The 22,382-nt window shown below is 53.7% G+C and overlaps 7 protein-coding genes across 7 annotated transcripts; 4 read left to right on the forward strand and 3 right to left on the reverse strand.

Annotated features, from left to right (window-relative positions):
* Window positions 1-135: 135 nt before the first annotated feature.
* J4E83_008116 (uncharacterized protein) lies at window positions 136-1,942 on the forward strand (the record flags this gene model as incomplete). The annotated part of the gene is made up of 2 exons (XM_049335013.1): window positions 136-471; window positions 551-1,942. The coding sequence occupies 2 exons, from the start codon at window positions 136-138 to the stop codon at window positions 1,940-1,942; spliced, it is 1,728 nt and encodes a 575-aa protein (XP_049185857.1).
* A 346-nt stretch (window positions 1,943-2,288) lies between these two features.
* Window positions 2,289-4,526, reverse strand: J4E83_008117 (uncharacterized protein; the record flags this gene model as incomplete). The annotated part of the gene is made up of 2 exons (XM_049335014.1): window positions 2,289-4,078; window positions 4,139-4,526. 2 exons carry the CDS (start codon window positions 4,524-4,526, stop codon window positions 2,289-2,291), a joined length of 2,178 nt encoding a protein of 725 aa, XP_049185858.1.
* Window positions 4,527-5,354: 828 nt separating this feature from the next.
* Window positions 5,355-7,151, forward strand: SLP1 (Glycosylated integral ER membrane protein; the record flags this gene model as incomplete). The annotated part of the gene is made up of 1 exon (XM_049335015.1): window positions 5,355-7,151. The coding sequence occupies one exon, from the start codon at window positions 5,355-5,357 to the stop codon at window positions 7,149-7,151; it is 1,797 nt and encodes a 598-aa protein (XP_049185859.1).
* A 1,648-nt stretch (window positions 7,152-8,799) lies between these two features.
* J4E83_008119 (uncharacterized protein) lies at window positions 8,800-9,850 on the reverse strand (the record flags this gene model as incomplete). The annotated part of the gene is made up of 2 exons (XM_049335016.1): window positions 8,800-8,919; window positions 8,984-9,850. 2 exons carry the CDS (start codon window positions 9,848-9,850, stop codon window positions 8,800-8,802), a joined length of 987 nt encoding a protein of 328 aa, XP_049185860.1.
* Window positions 9,851-13,797: 3,947 nt separating this feature from the next.
* Window positions 13,798-16,239, forward strand: J4E83_008120 (uncharacterized protein; the record flags this gene model as incomplete). The annotated part of the gene is made up of 6 exons (XM_049335017.1): window positions 13,798-13,916; window positions 13,975-14,086; window positions 14,140-14,256; window positions 14,315-14,410; window positions 14,467-14,719; window positions 14,765-16,239. The coding sequence occupies 6 exons, from the start codon at window positions 13,798-13,800 to the stop codon at window positions 16,237-16,239; spliced, it is 2,172 nt and encodes a 723-aa protein (XP_049185861.1).
* Window positions 16,240-17,576: 1,337 nt separating this feature from the next.
* On the reverse strand, window positions 17,577-19,025 carry J4E83_008121 (uncharacterized protein; the record flags this gene model as incomplete). Its single annotated transcript, XM_049335018.1, has 1 exon — window positions 17,577-19,025. The coding sequence occupies one exon, from the start codon at window positions 19,023-19,025 to the stop codon at window positions 17,577-17,579; it is 1,449 nt and encodes a 482-aa protein (XP_049185862.1).
* Window positions 19,026-20,206: 1,181 nt separating this feature from the next.
* On the forward strand, window positions 20,207-21,413 carry MCR1 (NADH-cytochrome b5 reductase; the record flags this gene model as incomplete). The annotated part of the gene is made up of 4 exons (XM_049335019.1): window positions 20,207-20,251; window positions 20,326-20,650; window positions 20,703-20,908; window positions 20,970-21,413. 4 exons carry the CDS (start codon window positions 20,207-20,209, stop codon window positions 21,411-21,413), a joined length of 1,020 nt encoding a protein of 339 aa, XP_049185863.1.
* Between the last annotated feature and the right edge of the window lie 969 nt (window positions 21,414-22,382).

Below are 22,382 nucleotides of genomic sequence, written 5' to 3' on the forward strand. Positions count from 1 at the left end.
TTCACCCGGGAGATCCTCGTCCGTAATTACGCAGCTCCATTGGGCGACTAGACACAATCGCTCTGCGTACCCTGGGTTTGACCGCTACCCAACGATACTATCTCGGCTTAGTAAACATCATTTGTTCTCATCACCATGGCGCGCAGAATTTCCCCAGAAGAGTACCAGGCGATTGGGCGCAGCTACTACAAGCTGAAACAATACGAGAAAGCCTTGGAAACCTTTTCGAAAGGTATCGAGGCTTGTCCAACCGCGGATCTGTACGATCATCGGGCTGCGACGTACGACAAGCTTGGAAACCTCAATGCTGCCGTCAAAGATGGCAGAGAAATGATCAGACTGAACAAGAAAGATGTCAAAGGCTACTTACGCACGGCGAGCATTCTGGAGAAGTTGGAGAAACCCGAGACAGCGCTTGGAATTTACAAGTATGGAATGAAGAATGTGCCACCTAGCGACAAGAACTTCAAGGTATGTGATGTATTATTTGTCCTGTTATGGGGACACATCTTCCACTCTGTCTTTTGCATGGATTACTGACTGGCGACAGCTTTTGCAACAACTCCACGACAAGTCCACTCGAAAACTATCACCTGCATCGGCCATCGATCCGTTTACAGTGCTGCCTGCTGAGCTAGCGGAAATGGTACTAGAGTATTGCTCCTTCCGCCACATGGTCAACTGCATGCGCGTCAGCAAGGGATGGAGGGACTATCTCTCCAAGTTACCTAAGCTTTGGATGCATCTCGATCTTTCTGGCGCCCGCAGACCAGTCCCTCGTTCTTTCGTCAATACAGCCTTCAAGCGTTCGGAATACCGAATGACGCGCGTCACGATCCATCGCTTCGAACACATGGACGTACTGAAGAATCTTGCGAAAGCAGCGAAGGACCTTGCAGAACTAGAGCTCATCTCTTTGCCACACACCATGTCAGCCACATTGATTGACATTGTCAAGAGTGCTCCAAAGCTGAAGAAGTTCACGATACATGCAGAGATCACGCAAGATACGGCAGTGCAGATAATGCATGCGAGGCCTGTACTGGAACACGTGGTCTTCGGCGCCTTGAGGTCCGCCGGAGCCGCCACTAACTGGACAACTTCATTTGGGAATCTCCGCACACTCGGCATGCATTGGTCGTCCCCCGTGTCGACGGTCAATCTCAGGCTACACGAGCTCCTGGCTCGAACGCCATTCCTTGAATCCTTAGCACTCTCCAACGTAGAACATTTTGACTCTCCACAAGGATGGCCCCTAGACAAAGCTCAATTACCACCACTGAAAAGCCTGGTGTTGAAGCGGATGAACCTCCTGAAGTTGCCTCTTCTCCCGCCCACGCTACAGCGACTGGTCATCGAAAACGACAGTGGTGCATTGAACCTACAGCAAGTCCTGCCCTTGAACCAGTGCTGTGTCCCAGAGCTCACACACCTAGCCATATCTGGTTTCAAAGGCCTGGACCCCAAAACACTAAGACACCTACTAGATGTCTGTTTCCACGAAAGTGAAACGGCGACATGCTTAACACGAAAACCTTTGCAGTCGTTAACCCTGCACGGCCTAATGGATAGTGTTAGAGATGACATGTTCGGGCGCGGGCCTTCTGCGCAAATGGAGTCCATATTCGGCTGTTCCCCACGGGTCCTCACGCCAGCATTGGAGCACTTGGATATTGCCACAACGCTCTGCAATGACGATGAGATAGAGAGACTCCTCATGTACCCGACGGGACTCAAGACAATCGACCTTTCTCACACCCACATTACTGGGGCGTCCATCAAGATGCTGGCAGACAAACTTCCGAAGCTGACAAGCATCAAGGCGAATCAGTGTGCTAACATTAGTGGGCGCGATGCGATCAACTACGCAGAGCGAAAGGGGATATCAGTGAGCTGCCAGATGGCTGAGCAGAAGGGTGGACGAAGGCTTCGCTACGGATAGTCTGCCATGCGCCTGAAGTTGTCGACAGTCATCCTGCTTTGGAAGACCAAGGCGAGGCTACATCGGCATTCACAGAAAAGATACCAGACAATGATAGCAAAGGGAACCTTTCGTAGCATCTATGTAGCGGTATAATACGGGGTGCAATCATGTAATCGTGAGTGCCATCAAAGGGGACCATTAGCTAAACACCAGCGCCAAAGTCCTTGCGCGCCCACGCCATGCATATATCAAATCCCACCAAACTCCTCCCAATTACCGTTCAAAATACCAACGCCGCGCCAATATGCTTGTGCAGTAGCAGAGCAAGGAGTAGAATCGCAAAAAGGAAAGCTCGACCGCTGAATTAGTTGACATCCATGCCATCATCCTCCACTTCGTCCTCTCCGTCGTCCTCGCCTGCCGTGAGGACGCCTGCGCTACCCAAACTGCGTTTACGGTTGCTGCCACCGAAAGAGCGGCCGGTGATTTGGCTAAGGAGATCCAGATCCTCTCCACCAACGATGCGCGCTTCTGGAGTAGCTTCACAGCTGAGCTCGATCAAGCTCGCCGGGCTGAGGCTACGGTAGCCGGCTGTGCGGACGACTCTACCAAAGTTCTGCATGCAGAATGTAGCAGCTCGCTGCTTGAGCCAGTCCTCTCCAGCAGTAGCAGCACGCTCCCAGATTATGGCTGCGTGCTCAATGTCGAGCTCCCGACCCAGGCGATTGACGCAAAGTAGGCGGAGACGGGGCATGTCGTAGATGTTGGACATGACAAGCATGCCTGCTACGTCGTTCAGGCTGGGTCCATTCTGCGGGTTTGGCGCAATGCTATCAGTATACAGATAAAATAGGAACGCTCGAACTGCTGAGTACGGTTCGGGAATGTGCATCTTCTTCGAGTGGAACTCTGCCATCTGAGCACTCCATAGACGGGCGAAATGGGGCCAGCGCGCATGGAGAATGAGCTTGTGAACGTGGATCGGCCGCGATACTGGACTCACGGTTGTTGAAGAACCATTGGGATCTGGCACGGCAACATCCACGTAGTCATCATCATCGGGATCGGCCGTGATGATAAAGTCTGCGCCGCTGCCGCTCTCGGGTGGTTGATCGAAAGTTAGAGAAAGATCCGCACCAATACCGGTCAGATGTGAAGACACGTTCGCATCGGAAGAAGGCATCATCTTTGAGCGCGCGTCGGAGGCCAGCTCGTTGCCCAGAATACCATACTTCCGAAGATCGATGGCGAGGACATCGCTTAGATACTCGCCGTTGTGATTCCCATCATTCGCCGACTCGATCGGGCTACCTAGAAGCCAGGCATGTGTTCCCTCGGGATTTGTTGTGCAGTAGTGCCAGCGGTAGTTGGGGCTGTAAAGGTCCTTCCCGTCGGCGAGCTTCTGCCACCGTAAAGTGTCTAGCTCCAGACTGGACAAGCTTGTCTCGCAGCTCAACTCTGCCGGGGTGACGAAATCGAGCATGCAACCGGATGAAAAGATGTGGAAATGCGTACCCGCCGCTTGAGATGGTAGGTTCGGACTGGAGTGAAATTTGAGAGATGAGATGGAGCCAGGCGCAACGTAGGGTGAGCGACTTGAACCCATGCCATGATATGACTGAACGCTCGAGTTTGCAGTATAACCGGTGCTTCCGGTCGCGAGTTGACCAGACGCTGGTACAGGGTAGCGATGTCGGGACGAGATGAGTTGCCGGTCGCCTGTTCCATACTTCATGGCGTGGTCGAACTCTGGGCTACCGCGGAGATCGAGCCACCAGATCTCATTGCTCTTCTCCATCTCGTCATTGATACCACCAAAAATCCAGATGCGACCGTTCCAGATCCAGCTGGCGTGATCGTAACGAGGAACGAACCTCCATGTCCGGGACCACGTCCACGTCTTGAGGTCGAGATAGCAAATGTCGTCTAGTACACTATCATGCCCAGTCTGGCCACCGCTGATATATAGCTTATCGTCGTATATGACGGCCGAATGCCGAGCGCGACCGCGAGGTATTGGGCCATGGAGTTCGGGCTGCGTCCAGTGAGCGGTCTTCAAGTCGAACACGATGACGTCGGCGAGATGTTGACGGTGCTCATTCTCACCACCGAAGACGAGCAGTTTGCTGCCCTGCCAGAGACATGCGGTATGTCCTAAAGCGTTATGTTAGTTGCGACGGAAGTAGCATTGCTAATAGAGCGGTGAGCACGTACCCATTCGTACGCCCGGAATGTCTCCGTAGTTGTCGACCAGATTCCATTGTCGAGTGACGAGGTTGAGGCGAAGGACGTGGTTGTAGACCTCATCGGTATACTGGTCGAAGCCTCCAAAGGCGTATATCTGATCATCGCCAACATAAGTGACAGAGGCATTGACCAGGCAGGCGGGCTTGGCGCCGATTGTCGATATCATTTTCGGTTTGTAGCCTTCGACGGCTGATCTGCGGCTCCGGACGGGGCTCGCAGACATGAGGAAAGTGTTGTTGGCGGAGCTGGCGGATCCCGGCGTGTTCGAGTGGGAGTGGCTGGGCGAGGGTGTAGAGGTGACGGCGGGGTTGAGGATGTTGGACGGGAAAGCGGATCGAGCGGATGTTTGTGCCATGAATAGCGAGCGGTGAGTAGCGTGGTCTGGTTTGTGGTAGCAGCCCCGGTGGGCAGAGGTGGCCTTTGTCTAGGCTGGGAGAATGTTTGACGGAGGAAGTTGAGTTGGCTGGCCGTGCATATTGCCGCCCCTCACCGCCCGAGCCTGGAAAGCGGAAGCGCCGACCCACGACGACTCAGCCCTGTGCCCGACACGGACAGCGCGAGCCACTCCGAGACTTGGCCACTGGACAGCTGCAGCAGATTAATGCACCACGGCAGATGCTGGAATATGTGATTAGTGAGTGGCTGTGCGATGTTGATGGACTGAGATACTGCTGAAGTGCGTCGCAGTCTGGCACGAGAGCAGACGCTATAGAGCCATCGCCATCATGGATGCAGCGGTAAAAGCAAGGCCATACAGGCGGCGGCATCGACACGACGACGATGCATGCGGCTTCACAAACCGGATAGCCTACGATGCCGGCGAGGGTCGAGCACCGTCATGTGATGTCATGCGTCCTGGTCGTCCGGCCAGCCTCGCGCAGGGTCCCGTCCTCGTTACCTGGTCAACGCAAGCGTAAACAAAGGATACTTAAACGCCCCCATACCTGCCACTCTACATATCCACTACCACGCACTCTACCATCCGCACTGCCCTGCATCTTCTTCTCCAGAGCGCGAATCACTCAATTACTTTCGAATCAATACTTCACAGCATCGATTACAGCATTGTCTAATACTAATCCTTACACCATATAGCGAAACCGAACCACATACTGTATGCCACCACGTCCGATGTACTAAGAATCCAACTAATACTAGTCCAGTAGGAGACTAGCTAGCAGTCATGGCAAGCACCGCAGTCTGCGTGACTCCGGTCAAGAAGCGCTCTGCCGTCTTCAACACCCGCACCGCCGGCGGTCGGATGCCACTGACGCCCTCCCCCCGCACCCCGCGCACCCAGACTCCCGATGTGCAGGCACACGAGTCGATCCATGGCAACGACTTCAAGTCGCGCATCCAGCGCTCCGTCACCAAGACGACACGCGACTCCCCCAAGTCCAACATTGCTCGCTCCCACACACACACTCCCCGCCGGTTAGAACTCGGTGTCTCAGAATGGGCCCTCACTGGATCCGGTACCACTGCCGCCACCAAGGCCAAGAAGGAGAAGAAGGAGGCAGCTGCCATCCGTGCTCGCCCTACCAAGACGCGCATTGCCTACAATGCCGCCGACCGCTTCATCCCCAACCGGACGGCAAGCGAGGCCATCCGCAGCGTCGGTGCCAGCAAGCTCGACGCTGAACAGCGCCCCAAGTCAAGCTCCAAGAAGGAGGGCTCGACCGTGATTGCCAACGCCGCAAGCGCTTTCGATCTCGGTGGCCGTGGTTCAGAGGAGGATGTCACACTGTCCCTCGAAGGCCTGAGCCTGGAGGACGACGAGGAAGAGAGCCGATCGCGCTCCAAGCCAGCTCCTAGCCAGGCTGCATACCAGTCCACACTTGCCTCAGCATGTGGCATCAACACGAACACTCGCATTCTTGCCTTCAAGCCTGCGCCGCCCGAGTCGTCCAAGCCCATCGACCTTCGCTCCCAGTACAACCGTCCTCTCAAGCCCAGCAGCAGCGTCAACGCACAGAGCCGCCGTCGCATCCCGTCGGCACCCGAGCGCGTCCTTGATGCTCCCGGTCTTGTCGATGACTACTACCTCAACCTTCTCGACTGGTCCTCCGGCAACCAGGTCGCTATCGGTCTTGAGCGCTCAGTCTACGTCTGGTCAGCTGACTCCGGGTCGGTCGCTTCCCTCCTCGAGTGCCCCGCCGATACCTACATCTCTTCCGTCAAGTGGTCCGGCGACGGTGCCTACGTTGGTGTCGGTCTCGGCACGGGTGAGGTCCAGATCTGGGACGTTGAGGAGCAGACCAAGCTGCGTAGCATGTTCGGTCACGAGACTCGCGTTGGTGTTATGGGATGGAACAAGCACATTCTCTCCACCGGTGCCCGTTCCGGCCTTGTCTACAACCACGACGTCCGCGTCGCTCAACACAAGATCGCTGAGCTCGTCTCGCACACTGGAGAGGTCTGCGGTCTTGAGTGGCGCGCCGATGGTGCCCAGCTTGCCACTGGTGCCAACGACAACATGGTTAACATCTGGGATGCGCGCGCGCTCGCTGCCCCCAAGTTCACCAAGACCAACCACCGCGCTGCCGTCAAGGCCGTCTCATGGTGCCCATGGCAATCCAACCTGCTTGCCACCGGCGGTGGTTCCAACGACCGTCAGATCTACTTCTGGAACACCACCACCGGTGCCCGCATCAACCACATCCCCACTGACTCCCAAGTCACCAGCCTTCGCTGGAGCACCCACTACAAGGAGATCGTCAGCACTGGTGGCTTCCCCGACAACAGCCTGAGCATCTGGAGCTACCCCTCCGGTGTCAAGAACATGGAGGTCCCCGCTCACGAGTCTCGTGTTCTCCACAGCTGCCTCAGCCCTGATGGTCAGATGCTCGCCACTGCTGCTGCCGATGAGTCTCTCAAGTTCTGGAAGATCTTCGAGAAGAAGCCCGGTCAGCCTTCCGTTGCCGCCGCCGGCTCTGCTTCCATGAAGCCCAGTGCGACTAAGCAGATGACTATCCGCTAAGTTTCTGCATTCGACAACGAAGGAGCTCGTGTCAGATACATATGGGTTGGAGCATTAAGCTCAAGAAGCATCACAAGTGTCTAGCACGGACATTAACTACCGGCTTGCGCAATGGAGCTGGTATCATTCATCCGACTCTACGCGCAACGGTAAGTTGGTAAGTAATCACATCTCGTATTTGGGTATGTGACGCGATCCTCTCCTTCATTCACAGGAAAAGGAATCTCCACATCTACCCTCGGAACATCTGTCAAGCGTACAACTGGGTCTCATCGTGGCTTTTTTGTCCATTCAGCAAGCGAGGCGTCTCGGAAGCATTGCAAGGCGTTGAAATTAAAGAACTGGCTTTTCGAGCGTCCCATGGACAACGAGGTTCATGATATTTACGAACATTGGGAAAAGACAGGCTCGGTCTATTGTCTTTCGAGGGAGTTTTTGTATTTGTACATTCACCGCGCCTTGATGCGCTTGGGATTGGGACATTTGGGGGCTTGGCAAGGCGTTCGATCTTGAATAAAATGAAAATATTACAACATATAATCGTTTCATGACTTTGCCTTGTCTGGTGACTTCCCATGTCTCTGCAGAATGCGTAGATAATTCCGTTGAATCATCTGATCATCTCAGCGGCCGAACTATTCTTCGATAAGACGAGTCGTATAACTTCACATACCTATCGAGCTCTTCTGCCTCACCTTTCACTCTGGGGTCGAATTGGTACTTCACGTATATAAGCGTTTCCCTACATCTCCATCCCTTGTCAACCCAACGAACAACGATCCAATCCAACCAACATAATGAGCTACGAACATCCACTACCCATGCCAGGCGCATGGCCATCAGACGACACAGACCCCACCTCCCCTCTAACCTTCACCCTCTCCTCCTTCATCTCCGCCGCAAGCACCGCCCAAACCTACATCGAAACCACGCTCCAGCAATCCAAATCCCTAGTCTGGCTCTCCGAAACCATGACAAACATGACGCTGTTCGCCTACGCCGAAGAACTCGTCCAGAAATCGGTGGCGTATGTTACTTACATCGCTCCCCACATCGGGTTCTATTCAGAAGACCAGTTCCCGCCTCCGCTGGCCGATGGGATCATACTGTCTTATACCTTGGTGGAAGTAGGGTTACTTCGGGCGATATTAAGGTATTCGCGGGAGACTGGATTAGATGATGATGCTGTCATGACAATGCAGACTTTTAAAGAAGGCGTGGAGACTTACCGGCTTGCAAAGAGCATCCAGGGCCTAGTTGCATCGTATATTGAGTTTGGCAATGCGAATACGAATGAACCACCGCAGATCTGGGAGACGCCTGAGGTGTATGCCCTTGCTTATGCGGATTCTCTGGCTACGGTTGAGGTCGAGACGGCGATACGAGACGATGTCCGATGTCCGTTTTGTTGGGGTGCTTTTGGTGAGGGGGAGGATGGGTGTAGGGGGATTATCAAACAGTTGGGGTGCTGTGGGAAGCGGTTTGGAAGGGATTGTCTTATTGAGGCTATGTTGGGGAGTCTGCTTTGTCCGAATTGTAGGAGGGAGTTTGCGGTTAGGCGCGTTGAGGATGGAGAGAGTGGTTAATATGCAGGCTGATACAATATGCTTGCGGTGTCTTAAGATACAAGCTTCTCACGACCGCATGTTCATTTCCAGTATCTAATCCACTCATTTTCCAGGTCCGTCATGCTGTCCTGGAGGATGGCCGCTTGCATCGCTTTCTCATTTGCCTTCGCCATCTCCACGTTTGTTATACCCCAATCAATCTGCATAGATGTTAGTCATCATCGTAGCCTCTCACGGCGACATGCCAGCTGATTCAGTACTCACCGGCGGTGCGGTCCAGCCACTGACAGCCCATTGTGTACTTCTGATCCTGGCTTGCGACTGCGCAACAATCATCTGATTCCTGTGCATTCTCTCCTGCGCTTTCAACTGCTGAATCTCCTGCTTCATACGCCGAAGCTGAATCTCAATTTCTTGCATCTTGTTGTTTCGTGCCATGAGCTTTTGGCGGAAGGTGGAGATGTCGTTCGTACGACTGGCATCCGTAAAGTACGACTGGAGGCGTGGGGAAAAGAGATCACACAGGAAGCCTCCAGGTTTTGCCTCTTGCTCCTCAAGGTGCGCGAGGATCGCTGGCTGAGGTGACTGAGAGTAGAGAGGTTCGATGTGTCTAACGTAGCACTCTTCGCAGGCGGTGAACTCGGGAACCGTAGAAGGGAAGCTGTACTGCTTTTGGCCTGAGACCAATTTCCCTTGTTGACAAGCAGGAATAGGGCCCCATTTTCTGACGAAATCGATCAGTGGCGTGATATCTCGTGTCTTCGTTTCAAGTGTACTCTGCGCAACGGCGGCCATCTGATCGACTATCTCAATACACCGCTGTTGGCCATTGCCCTGCGTCATCAGATCGCAGGTAGCAAGAAGCCTTTGCCCGTTTGCAATCGGTGCAAATATGCGCTTCAGGCAGGGAAAGAGGACGTTGATGTGCGCCACGCAGAATGAACAGGCTGTCATCTCTTCGATCAGCGACCCAGTCTTTGGATCTTGCAGACAGTACCACGTCCTGACTACTTCGGGTCTTCCTCCATTCTTGACCACTGGATCCTCCATGTTGAAGTTTGGGCAGATGCCATCCCTGTCAGGATCAATGCTACTGACTTCGCCCAGCAAGCTCAAATCAGGTTGTCCCATTTGGAACAACCACATATAGGCTAGTCTCACCCACAGGAACGAGAAATCGCAGACAACGGACATCTTAGCTGGTTTGGCGGGACCGGCAGATATGAAGTATCCATAGCGAGTGTTGCGGAAGGATGTGTTGTAGCAATCCGGACAAATGTCGAAGTTGGGTATGGCCCTAGGCGATTTGATTTGCAGCCAGTCATTATGACCTTGCGTGAAGTTTGATCGTTTACACAATCCAAGGGCTGGGGGTTGTTTAGTCTGCGGGGTTGCTGATTCTGAGGATGGTCGGGGTGGAAGGGGTGGGGGCCGAACGAGAGGCATGACTCGTGCAGGAAGTCACCTTGGTAACTCGAGTATTGTGAGAGCGACTAGTAAGAGACTCGATTGTGAAAGAGAGATCTTTTTACTGCGGAAGACAGCTCACGTTCATTGCTGTGAGCGCGAATACCTCTAGGCTACAAGGTGACTGGTCTGCCGAGGCTTTCAGCTGGAGAGGCTGAAAGTATCGTCCGAATACGATACCGGTGAAAGCTCGCCCCGCAACGAGCGCCCGAATGAGGCCATGAAAGCGCCACGCACCTCGGACCTTCTAGATGCGTTGCGTATCAAATTGAATTGTGCTTCGTAGAAGCGAAAGGATCGACAGGCTGCGGCCCATCGGGCTGAGATGGAGAGCATGTTTATCGATAGCTTGCCATGGCCCTAAGTAGTCAGCAAGTATCGCAGCAATGTATACCAGGTGTAGAGAGCACTGGTTGTAATCTAATGACTTTGCGCAAAAGTTGTGGCTTGAAGAATGGTGGAAGATGCAAGATCTCGACAAGAGGTGTCTGAGCCGAGCGGCTGGTAACACCACCTCATTGGCTGACATCTCGCTTCCCCTTCACCCATTATCAAGAGTGTAGACGGCTAGGCGACTCTAGCTCGAGAAGACTTGTGCCAGATCATATGCATTAGACGAGCGTACACTGCCGACGTCGCAATCAGTAGAAGACCGGTCTTGCTGATGGTACATGGCTTGCATTACCATGCAGCTGGCAAAAAGAGTGGCAGAAAGATGGTACGTCTCTTTGTACGAAGTTTGTAGTCGTTGGATGTAACTTCGACGCACACACAGCAGACCCAATCGTTGATTTCAGATCATGCAGCGGGAGGAATTATCACTCCACGTGTTCTATCAATGTGCTGTCGCGTTTGTTGTAGCTAGGCAGTACACCCAACGAATTTGTGCAGCGGCAGGTACGTTTTCCCTATCGTTGTATGTAGCGTACACTCGTATGGGAGAGCATCTGCGTCGCAGTTGCATGACCGAATGTTGACCGGGGCTTATTACGAAATCTGGCACCATCAGGCGAGACATGTTGTGTGTACACTCGTTGGTGATGGTCAGAGGCGTGCAGTCATGTTGTCCAAGATGTGGTGCAACATTGAGCCTCCTTGTTGCCGCACAGTGTCAGTCGCACAGGGCTGTACATACTTTTTGTTTGCCCAAGGCAGACTGTGACAAATCGTGTTTGACTCTGAGGCGTTGGCATGCTCGTTTAGGGCTGACGTGCGCCCGAAAGCACCTCATGGGTTGCAGAAGCGCCCGGCACGGGAGGGAGGATTCGAAGAGCTAAGCCCCTCGGAGATTTCATGCTGTGGATAGCGTCACGGGTAGAATGGTGGCTTCAAATTCTTCCATCGCGATTTGCGTTACCTTTTGAGCGGTGAGGACGCCCATGTTGGCCTAAGAAGCCAACATCGGTCTGGTTTAGTATTGAGGAAACGGACACTACGAAGGGTTGCTTTTTCGAACGATGCCCTGGACAACAAAGGGCGCTCGACTGATCCTACTATTGTGTCTTGTGCATCTACAATAGCAAACCTAAAGCGCCCTTTAGTCTTGGGTACATTTGGGGAAACAATGAGCTGCTTCGTACCAGGCAATCCAGCTGTTGGTGGGATGCACAACACTTCAAGTGCCAATATAGCGGCCCTTATCCAAGTAGTTGTAGATTGAGACATGTGCATGATTGCCATTGTTGGTGGACTTGGCCCAGGAACTCCTCTTCCAGCACGATATCCAGAAATGAATGCCCGCTTTTCGGGTAGCCATCGTACCAGCATCCTGGGATATCGCGTGGCAGTCGCTAGTAGGGATCGCTTTCAGGCCGCCCAGTATCATGACTCCGGATGCACCGGACTATCTGAATGCCATTATCCGAATAAGTCTAGATGTCGTTGGTGGTGGGGAGATTTGCCAAAGAAACGACGAGAGTAAGCGCCGATAACGTGAGAGCGGGGTCGCTTCGGTTGGGTGTATACACAAAAGCTATCGGCGCAGAGTGGGGCACCGAGTATGTTAGACACCTTCAAGGCCATGCCATTGCTCCTCGACTATTGTAGCGTGCCCTGCGCATGAAACTGTGTTGGTTCCAACGTCGCCGATATGCTCAACATTCTGCGTAGTCGGCGTCGAAAGGCACGTTGCGATCGGCCACAGACCTGTGTGCATGAGTTATGCAGGCCGTAGCTGCAGCCTCCTGTCAGTCATCTAAGAGATTGTACCTGTCGGTTAGACAAAGACCGAAAGAATGTCCTGTGCTCCACGGCGCTTATTAGCAAGCCGCCTTGGGCGCGGCTAATGTCAAACGCGGAAGCGGCGCAGGTCGCACGAAGAAGGGCAGCTTGTGCGATTGTCAAAGTGGACATGGACCAGGTAGCTGCTTGTAGGCCAGACTAATGGGATTATTGAAGATACGCGCGGCGTGAGCTGTGGTAGGTTGGTGGGAGAAAAAATGTGTGCTTTCGTGACCCAGTGGAAAAGTTGGGGATTCGATTGGCCAATCTAAGCATCCGAGCCCATGGTAGCCGGGGACGCTGATACGCTTGGGGAATCTGGAGATGAACTAGTGGAAGAGCGATACCGATGACGATCCTACAGATTTAGCAAGAAGAGGCTCTTGGGATGCCATGTGTCGACGGACCGTTGCGAGCAGGAAGTCGTCACACCACGCAGGCCTTCATTTGATGCAAGGCCGCCACGTCGATGTCGATGGGGCCAGACTGGAGACAGAGCAAACGGTGGGAGGGCACCGTGACTGTGCCGCACACTTGTGCTGTCTCCAAGCACCTGATGGAGCCTTTTGAGGAAGGGTGCATTAGCGTCTCATGGAGGCCTGGCCTAGTCGTCTGCAGCAACGTTCGCCATGCGAGGAACTAATGCTGGGTGAATAGATGATGCCAAGGGGCTGCTTACCTACACATTGGAGGGCCGCGCAGCCGTTTGCTTTCCGCGGGACGGCATCAGGTAGGACAATGGATCGGAGGGGTTCGCACCAGCAGACGGAAGAGGGAGCCAGGCTGGTAGCGATGGCTGTTCTAGAGGATCCAGTGTCGTGTCTCTGGCACGCACGGCGCGGGATCGCTGACCATGCCCGCCATCTAGCGTGGGTTTGGGCGCTTAAGCTGCAGTGCATCCCTGAAGCTTAGCAGCACCCAGGGCGGCGATTCGTCTGCGGCGCCCAGTGGTGGTGGTGAACGGACAGGTGTTGTAAGCGGGCGTAGTGCACGGGCGGGCGAGCAGTTCGCTGCTGCTGCTAGGTAGACGATTGACGCCGCCTGCCGCCTGTCTGCGCTGAGAGTCTCCACCGAGGCAGAGTCGCAGTGTTGAAACAAACAACGACACCTCTCTGCACCAAGCACCTTGAGCCTCTTCCCGGCAGCTGGCCTGCTCTGATAAGCCTCGTCCCGTCCTTCTTTTCCTAGACGCAAGCGCTCGCCCGCCGCCCACCCTTTTCGCGCCTTCCCTTCTGATTCGTGACCCGCCGCTCAGCCTCGCCAACCCCGTCGTCTGAGTGATAGGCAGCCCATCGCGAGACCACGCGCGATTGTTCCTTCCCACCGCAGCGTAGATCCGGCGCAGTCCTGGCGCAGCCTCTGTTGTGCCTTCCTCAAGAGCAGCGCGAGGCATGGCAACCGCGACGCAGCTCATGCCGTCACCGAGTGGCCTGAAGTCCATGTCGGCATTCAGCCCCTACACGGACTCGCCCAGCTCACCGGGCACCTTTGCACACGTCTTCTCAAATAGGTGCGACACCCTCGCTGCGAGAGCATTGGCGACTGCCCGCTAACATGGACTCCCCCAGATCCTCAGGGCACACGTCCGACCACCTGCAACCACCGCCCAGCCCATACCCGGCCACCGTCGACCCCTCGCCCGTCGACAGCAACGGCACGAGCCATACTGACCACACTGAGGTACGTCGCGTCGTGGGTGGATATACGAACGCGCGGGGCTGACCCCACCACAGATCGAAGACGATGCCCAGGTCAATCACCCAAGTGCAAGCGAAGATGGCATGAGCGATATCAGATCGCCGGGCACTGACGACATAGTGAGCCCGGCGAGCCAGGACGGGCCCGCAAAGGTATCATACCAACACCTCTATCGCGCCTGCCTGCCTGCACTCATCTAACCTGTGACAGCCCCATACCCATAAGCTCAACACCGCCGTGCGCAGGGCTGACTCGGACGATGCCCCGCCGTCTGTCATCCATGCGCCCGACACCTTTAAGCAATTCGTGAGTGCCCTTCTGTTATGGTTGCACTACATGGCTGACGTGTGAACCAGAACCAGAACCGGATGACATCTGGCGGGTCATCGAGCGCAAACACGTCAGATAACACCGCTGTCGTATCGCCGTCAACGCCAGAAGCTAACATGCTTCCGGATGTCGAGGACAAGCACACATCTTCTGCCTATACTACGCCCATTGATACCGCCGTGTCCAACTCAGTTACCGACCGCAGCACGCCGCGTGCCCAGACAAGACAAGATTTCGAGGAGGACCTCAGGCGGCGCAGCGTTCGTAAAAGCGTCAATCTCGCTGGTACGTCTGCATGCATTTTACAAGGCCACGCGCTAACATGCACAGATATCGCCGAGTACGACGACCATGCTACCACGGATTCTTCTGCGAGCTCCGTCATCGAACAAGATGACAGCCAGTCATCACAATCGCAAGACGGCGAGTCCATGTCCATCGGCACCCAGACGATGGGTCAGGCGATCCACGGCATCCAAGAGTCAGAGAAGGAAGTGGCTGCCCTGCGAAGCGCACTGGACGAATGCTGGACACTCTGCAACTCGCTGGCCAAATTGAGCCAACACCACAGAACACGCATGTTCCACTACTCCGGTGGAAGCCCTGATATGCAGGAGCATGCCTGGAGAACGTGTTGGCGACTTTGCCAGAAGCTCTACGAAAGTAGAGAGGAGAACCCCTCCACGCAGATTCGACCGACGCTGGAGCTTTGCCGCGACTTTTGTCAGGCACTATTCGACGTGCGTCAACGCGGCGATGAGGCTTCTGATTCGGTGCTCAGAGTCAGCTTTGAGCTGAACAACCATCTTTACAACGCACATGATCGCACGCTACCCGAGACATTCCGTGAACGCACTCTGGATTTCTACTTGACGTTATGCCATCGCTTAATGAAGCAGCGTACTTCACTTCCAGAAGAAACCGATTCGTTGCTCCATGCATGCTGGTCACTGGCAGAAATGCTTTTTAGTCTCCGCCAAAACAGCCGGGACGGCAAGCCAGCCGACGAGGAACTGCTAGGCTCGGCAATCCAGGCGTGTTGGGAGTTGTGTGACTTGTTCCGTGAAGGCTGGACGCAGGTGCGGCCTGATCGCGGCACTCCAAGGCCCACTCAGTATGCCTTCTCGGTCGGTCGCAGTTCCATGACACATCGCTCCCAGACTGCGTATTCAGAGCGGTCTGGGCGATCATCCAGTGTCAATGAGTCGTATCATTCAGCCATTCAATCGAGAAACGCGACGCCAATGCAGCCAGAGACACCAACAACCATCTTCGATGACCGCGAAGAGTTCTCGCCCGCAGACGAGCCCAACGTGCCAAACATACTTGTTCTCGGCCCAGAAGCTGGCATGACACGGACTCACGATCGTTGGTCATCCGCTTCCTCCAACCTTTCCACATACTCTGACGCCTCACAACACACTTCCTCTACCGCCACCGCTGGTCGAGAGGATGCCAATCTGGTCCGCCTGAAAGGGCTTATCATCAAGGCAGCCATCAACACAGGCTACAACCGCCAGATCCCCCTCCCAGACTTTATTCGTGCCTTACCGTCCAACAGCTTCGGCGCCGAGACGTGGCAAAGTCAATTGTTCGAGAGCTACCGGAAACTTGTTCTTGCAGACCCGACACTACGAAGCGTTCACACTCAACCACTCCGCAGGCTGACGGCACTTGAGATTGGACGATCGGTGCAATGGCTGGGCCGCAGCGAGTCATTCAAGTGGCTGCGCGAGCTCTATCGCTTCGTCTTTGGGGCCTATCCTGAAGATACCAGTCAGCGCAACCTCATAATCAACGCCTAACGCACTTTACGCATGGACCTTTTTCGTTTCGGATTTTGGATACTTGTTCAGATCATGGGTGTTATTTGGATGGGCACTTTTCTTCTATTTCCGCCATATACCCCCAACGCTCTCTTCAGTGCGCGTATCATTCGGTCCCAGCATAGTTTCATCGCATGTTGTAGATTACGGATCCTGCATATTCGCTTCTGTGTATACCTTCTTACTATCTCTACTGCTCTCATGACGCCTATTGCCAAGTTTACGACTTTGATACTATATACGAATAATAACCCATTCTTACCGATGCAACCTTGGAAGTACAGAATGACGAAGTGATGAGAGCTCGCCAAGCTGGTGTTAGAGAACAGCGGCGCGAAGCAACCCCCATGTTAGACTACGAAGCCTCCTTGTTTGCTCTTTGGTTAAAATGGAAAAATTGTCGGGTTCGCGAAGTGGTGAGTCCTGCGGACGAACACCGAGGTGTCTTTTCATTCTCTCCTCTGGGTCGGGCCCCTATGTTGGTCTCACAGGTATCTCAATGTAGGAAGTGAGCCACGGAACGAGTGTATCAGTAGCGACTAGATTTCTTCGAATAGGCTGTTTAATGGCTCTCAACCAAGTTCAACGTTTCTCCATTCCACTTTTTACCTAGGTCCCCATCCCCACCCACCACCGCCCATGTACGGCGACCTATACCTATTCCACTGACCTCCACGTCCATACCAGTGGTCTGTGTTGCGATTAATACCATTATCCGGGTCGTAGTTAAACCAACTACTGCGAGTGCCTGGTAAACAGACGCTGCCGTGAACATCGGGCTGTCTGATGGGGGCAAGATCTCGGCCGCCGTTAGGAAGCTCGTGATATGGTGTATTGCCATATGGAAGATTTCGTCGTCGAGAGGGATAGTAACCTGAGGGCATGGTTGGTTTGTTTTAGGTGCTAGGAGTCAACTCGGTATGACGGTGGTAAGACTCGAGGCCGTAAAATATTGTGTAGAGGGTTCAGCACAGGGCTGTTACTTTTGCTAGCGTAGATTTGGATACGTTGGGCTTATGTTGTTTTCTGTATGCTGTGTATCGTTATTGATAAGAATGCAAATGCATGCAGCTGCGGAGACTTTATATCCTTAAGCGGTGATTGAACTTGCACTTGACGGGTCAGAAAGTGTGACAAAAGGTAGGGACAGCGTAGTCTGTCATGTTGAAGGGACAGCGACATGTACCCATAATTATACTTCACGACAGCGGATCGAGGAATGTATAGCTACTCTCAACGTTTGGCTGCATACATGCGCGCCTATTTCCATCCTTTTCTCCTCTCCTTCAGATACCGCAAACAATACCTCGTACCGCCTATCGTTCACTCTCGGCATCCACCCATTTCTTCTCCTTCTGCTTCTCCTCGCGCATCAAAGCACTACCGCAGTCATGCAGACCCCTCGTCAATGCCTTGCGGTGCGATTGACTCAGCGATGACAAGTTTGCATCCTCAGCGAGCGCCTTCTTGAAGTAGTCTCTCATGTGAAGGAGCTCAGCACCCTGCCAGCTATCATGAAAGAGCCTCTCTCCTTGCCATGGCGGTCGCCGTGCGCGAAAGGCCTTGTCTTTTACTTTCCTCAAGTTAGCCTTCTTGTCTTGCTCGGTGGCAGCTTCCTCAGCTCTTTCAGTAAGCACCTCTTCTTTCTTCTCAGATTCTACCTCCAGACCCGCAAACTCCCTCTGGAGCTGGTCAACAGTCGCCCAAGAGCTCTTGGAAAGACTGGTGTCATCTTTCTCGTAGCCCTCTGGACTCGCCCAACATGATGGCGTGTAGAAGCGGGAGCTTCGACTGTAAGTGGGGCGGTTGCGGCTTCGCTCTATAACGGTGTGCTCGTGGTGTGACATCGTCGTAGCTGGAGAGTAATCGCAAGCGAGGATGGTGGCTTGCGCGTCGATACTGACTGATTTGCGAGGGGGAGAGGCGGACTGTTGTAGAAAATCAGCCGCTAAGTTGACTAGAGGCAGCGAAAGAGATATCCTTACTTGTTTTGTGTCCCCTTGGAGTAAGCCTTTAGACCTGCTCACGGCTTGTGCGACAGCTACTGTGGTGGCGCTTCTACTGGTTTTGACGATCTTGTCGAGGCGGTTCCTGGGTGTCGACCTTGCATCTGCTAGCCTATTGTTGACTCCTTCCATCTCTTTTAGATTCATCTGATCGACATCCAGCGGTTCGTTGTCGTCTGAAAATGAGATCTGTTGAGACCTCCTCTTCCACCTGCGCTTGACCTTCTCCCAACTACCATCAGAATCTTCTTCTTCCTGGGGCGTAGGCTCCGAGACAGTCTCTATCACCGGCGATCGTGATGTCAATTCCACCTCTTTCGAACCGGGGTATTCTAAATATTGACAGCCAGGCACCTTCCAACATTCGTCTCTTGCTAGTTCCCAGAGATATAGTGCCTCGTCGACTCCCCACTCCTCAGCCATGTCGAAGTGTTCATCTCGTAGCTTCTCCAGGGTCGCAATAAGTCTCCAACAATCAAGTTTTGCCCTCTTCCACCGACTTGTGCAATCCTTGTGTGACATCCAACCTAGGTCATCGATACCATTCGTACGTAGCTCTGGCCCTGCTTTTGAGGATTCGAAGATACCACCGCGGCGAGCTAACGCAAATGTCGCGAACTTTACTTCACCAATGCGAGCCTCTGTGATGCAGACTGCGCAGACCGAAAGTGCTGAGTCGGGGATAAGATTTGGTGCATAAGTATAGTTGTGCTCGCATGGTTGTCGCATTGAAGCTAGTGTCGGAAACTGCGAGGCCATGTCGACGCGATTGGGACCTGTGTGCACCGGCAGTAATCCTGGCTCCGGCCAGTAAGTAAATTGTAGTTATTCGTGGGGATTCGATTGCGAGCAGCGGTCTGGGAGCGACAGTTGATGGTTCGCCTAACGAGTTCTACCGACCCAAAAAGTATGCGAAATGCACTTGTTCCTGAATAAGCGCCTAAAGGTGTTCAAGTCCACATCGTTAGAGAAAAGCAGGATATTTGTACTGGAGGTGAATAAAGAAAACAGCGAAGAAAGGGTCGTAGTTGGGAGATCTGTGGCAGCCGAAATGACATAGTAGGGTCCGACGGTCACTGTGAGCTGGCTGGACCGAGCTTCTCCCCTTCACTTGTCGCCAGGGTCCAGTCTGTGCCTTTAAGGACACGCGGTCTCTACCATTGCAGATCCGATTGCTCGCTGTTTCTGCTTTCTGTAGGCTTCTGAGGGGCGATGTTCAGAGCGGCCAGAGTCGAAAGGTGCGGATTCGGACGTACTGCATGAGCAGCTGACCCATTGTGAACAGCACAATGCGACAATGTCAATCTGGTCCGTCCGGTATTGTTAAACATGCAACGCGTTCAGCCTGAACAAATATCGTGCTGATGGCGATTTCGACACAGGCTTCCGCGAACGTGGCGCGACAGGTCCGGGTTACGTGCTGGGGCGTCTGCGATGTGATGCCTCGCCATATTGCTTGCAGTCCTGCATAGCCGACAGGATCTCCAGAGGCCTCGTCAGTCAGCATCTCGCGAGATAGCTAGTGTGTATACGGTTCAGTTGAAGCTTAGTGCCGCGCATTGTGTCCCTCCCTCGAGGTGCCGAAGAAACATGCTCAATCTGTCGCTGATGGATCCCGGGCGGAGCGGTCTTTCTCGTCCTCTACCATAGGTGCTGTATGGAGTACAGAATACCGCTGTATGATATTCCGTGGAGAGTCTCAGTGATATTCAATCAGACATGATGAGCATAGCATGGACTGTCGCACTACTGTTGAAGATGCACTGGAAGACGGATGAGGGTTGAGTTCGGACGGGCCGGCAAAAGAGCGATGACGTTTACTGCTTGGCGCTAGCGTACGATGAGCTCCATCGTTAGCACCTGCACCCGGATAACGCTTGTTCTTCCAGACACCTCAATTCTATCCTCATTCCCCTCCTCTCATACCAATTCGTCTCGCCATGTTTGCCAGACAGGTATTCCGCCCAGCCAAGACGCTGCACCAGGTATGCGCTCACATTTCCGTCTGATTTGAGATTACAAATCGCCAATGTCAGTTTTGGAGGTTGACAGAAAATAGCAAGTCCGCCGTTACGCATCTGAGGCGCCCAAGAGCGGCAACAATGGCATTCTCTACACGGGTATCGGCGCTGCCGGTCTCGCCGGTGCTTACTTGTTCATGAGGGGCGGCGACGCGCCGTCAGGACAGAAGGGCAATGCGCCGCCATCAGAAGAAGCCAACAAGATCCCCTCTTCCACCGGCGCCGTCAAGAAGGCCTTCACTGGAGGCGACCAGGGCTTCGTCTCGCTTGCGCTGGAGAACATCGAGGTTGTCAATCACAACACCAAGAAGCTGCGCTTCAAGCTGCCGGAGGAGGACATGGAGAGCGGACTGCCTGTCGCATGTATGTCTATTGTCAGAATGGCTTAATCACCGCACATGCTGACTGGATATAGCGGCCGTTATCACCAAGTACAAGGGCCCCGAGATGCAGAAGCCAGTTATCCGACCATACACCCCGATTAGCGACGTGGACCAGAAGGGCTCCGTCGACTTCATCATCAAGGCCTACCCCAACGGCCCCATGTCTCAGCACATGCACAACATGGAGCCAGGCCAACGGCTAGACATCAAGGGACCTATCCCCAAGTTCCAATGGAAGGTACGAGCCTCCTCGAACTCTAGTTGTGAGACAAGCACTGACATCAAATCCTCTTTCACAGCCCAACATGCACGAGCACATTGCCCTGATCGCTGGTGGCACCGGTATCACACCCATGTGGCAAACAGCACGACACATCTTCCGCAACCCCGAGGACAAGACCAAGGTTACGCTCATCTACGGCAACGTTTCAGAGGAGGACATTCTGTTGAAGCGCGAGTGGGAAGAGTTGGAGAACACATACCCCCAGCGCTTCCGCGCTTTCTACGTTCTGGACAACCCACCTGAGTCATGGCAAGGCGGCAAGGGACACGTTACCAAGGAGCTCTTGAAGACTGTTCTGCCTGAGCCCAAGGAAGGCGAAAAGATCAAGCTGTTCGTGTGTGGACCACCAGGCATGTACAAGGCTATCAGCGGAGGCAAGAAGAGCCCGTCCGACCAGGGCGAGCTTGACGGAATGCTGAAGGAGCTTGGCTACAGCAAGGACCAGGTCTACAAGTTCTAGACGTGTGTATATATAAAAGTGTACGATACCTGGTAGTATGTGCCATGGAACAAATTCGCAAGAGCGAATGTAGACATGCAAAGACGCGGTTTTCGCTTGTCACCCTGGCCCAACACTGCTTCCATATGATATTGCAAAGACAGCAAACGGCACTGTGGTCAAATCTGTCGGTCTCACAAACACGCTCGATCAAAAGGAAGAAAGTCATTTCCATCGTACTTGAATGTGTCAGCTTGGCTGACCATAGCATCAGTCAGTCTATTTCCGCTTACAGGTGATTGGGTCGGCGCCAGCGACCGTGGGGACCTGCCCTGATCAAATCGTGACGTTTGGAAACAATTTCAGGCCGAAGATGTCTTGCAGACGTAGACAACGCCTGCTTCCGACATTTCCGTGCAACCAGAACCCAAACAAACACATCTTGTTGCGTAGGCGCCCATTGGTCCAATTCATCGACGACTTGCAACTGTACCACAACCTCCACCTTCCACGAACCAGGCTTACTCAGCACTACTAGCACTGATCCCTCAGGCGACATAGACTGCGAGATGGGTGTGACAATATCCCACACAGCCTTCTCCCCACTATCCATGATATCGACCATCTTCGGCTTCATCTCCTTTACCTTTACGCTTGCCACCCTACTCAAGGTCTCCTGGTCGAATCTAGCAACCTTTAATGCCGCACCACAAGAGATCAAAAATATGTTGTCAAGTCTGAAGCAAGCACTATTGGAAGAAAGAAGGCATCTGAGAAGAGTGAGAAAAAGACTGAGGAACTTAAGGAGAGACCAAAGTCACGGTCCCAGCGCAAGAAGTGATTCCGAAGAGTACTACGGCAGTGGTAAGACCGGGAACGAGAGTCGAAAAAGAGGCAGACGAGGGAGGGGAGGCGGCAAAAGAAGAACTATGCACTTCGACCGCGACATGCAGAGTATGCGCTCAAGCGGCGAAGAAGAAGCATTAACCG

The sequence above is a fragment of the Alternaria metachromatica genome (assembly GCF_023757995.1).
Source record: "Alternaria metachromatica strain BMP 0045 chromosome Unknown scaffold_22, whole genome shotgun sequence".
In the NCBI taxonomy this organism is placed as follows: Eukaryota; Fungi; Ascomycota; class Dothideomycetes; order Pleosporales; family Pleosporaceae; genus Alternaria; species Alternaria metachromatica.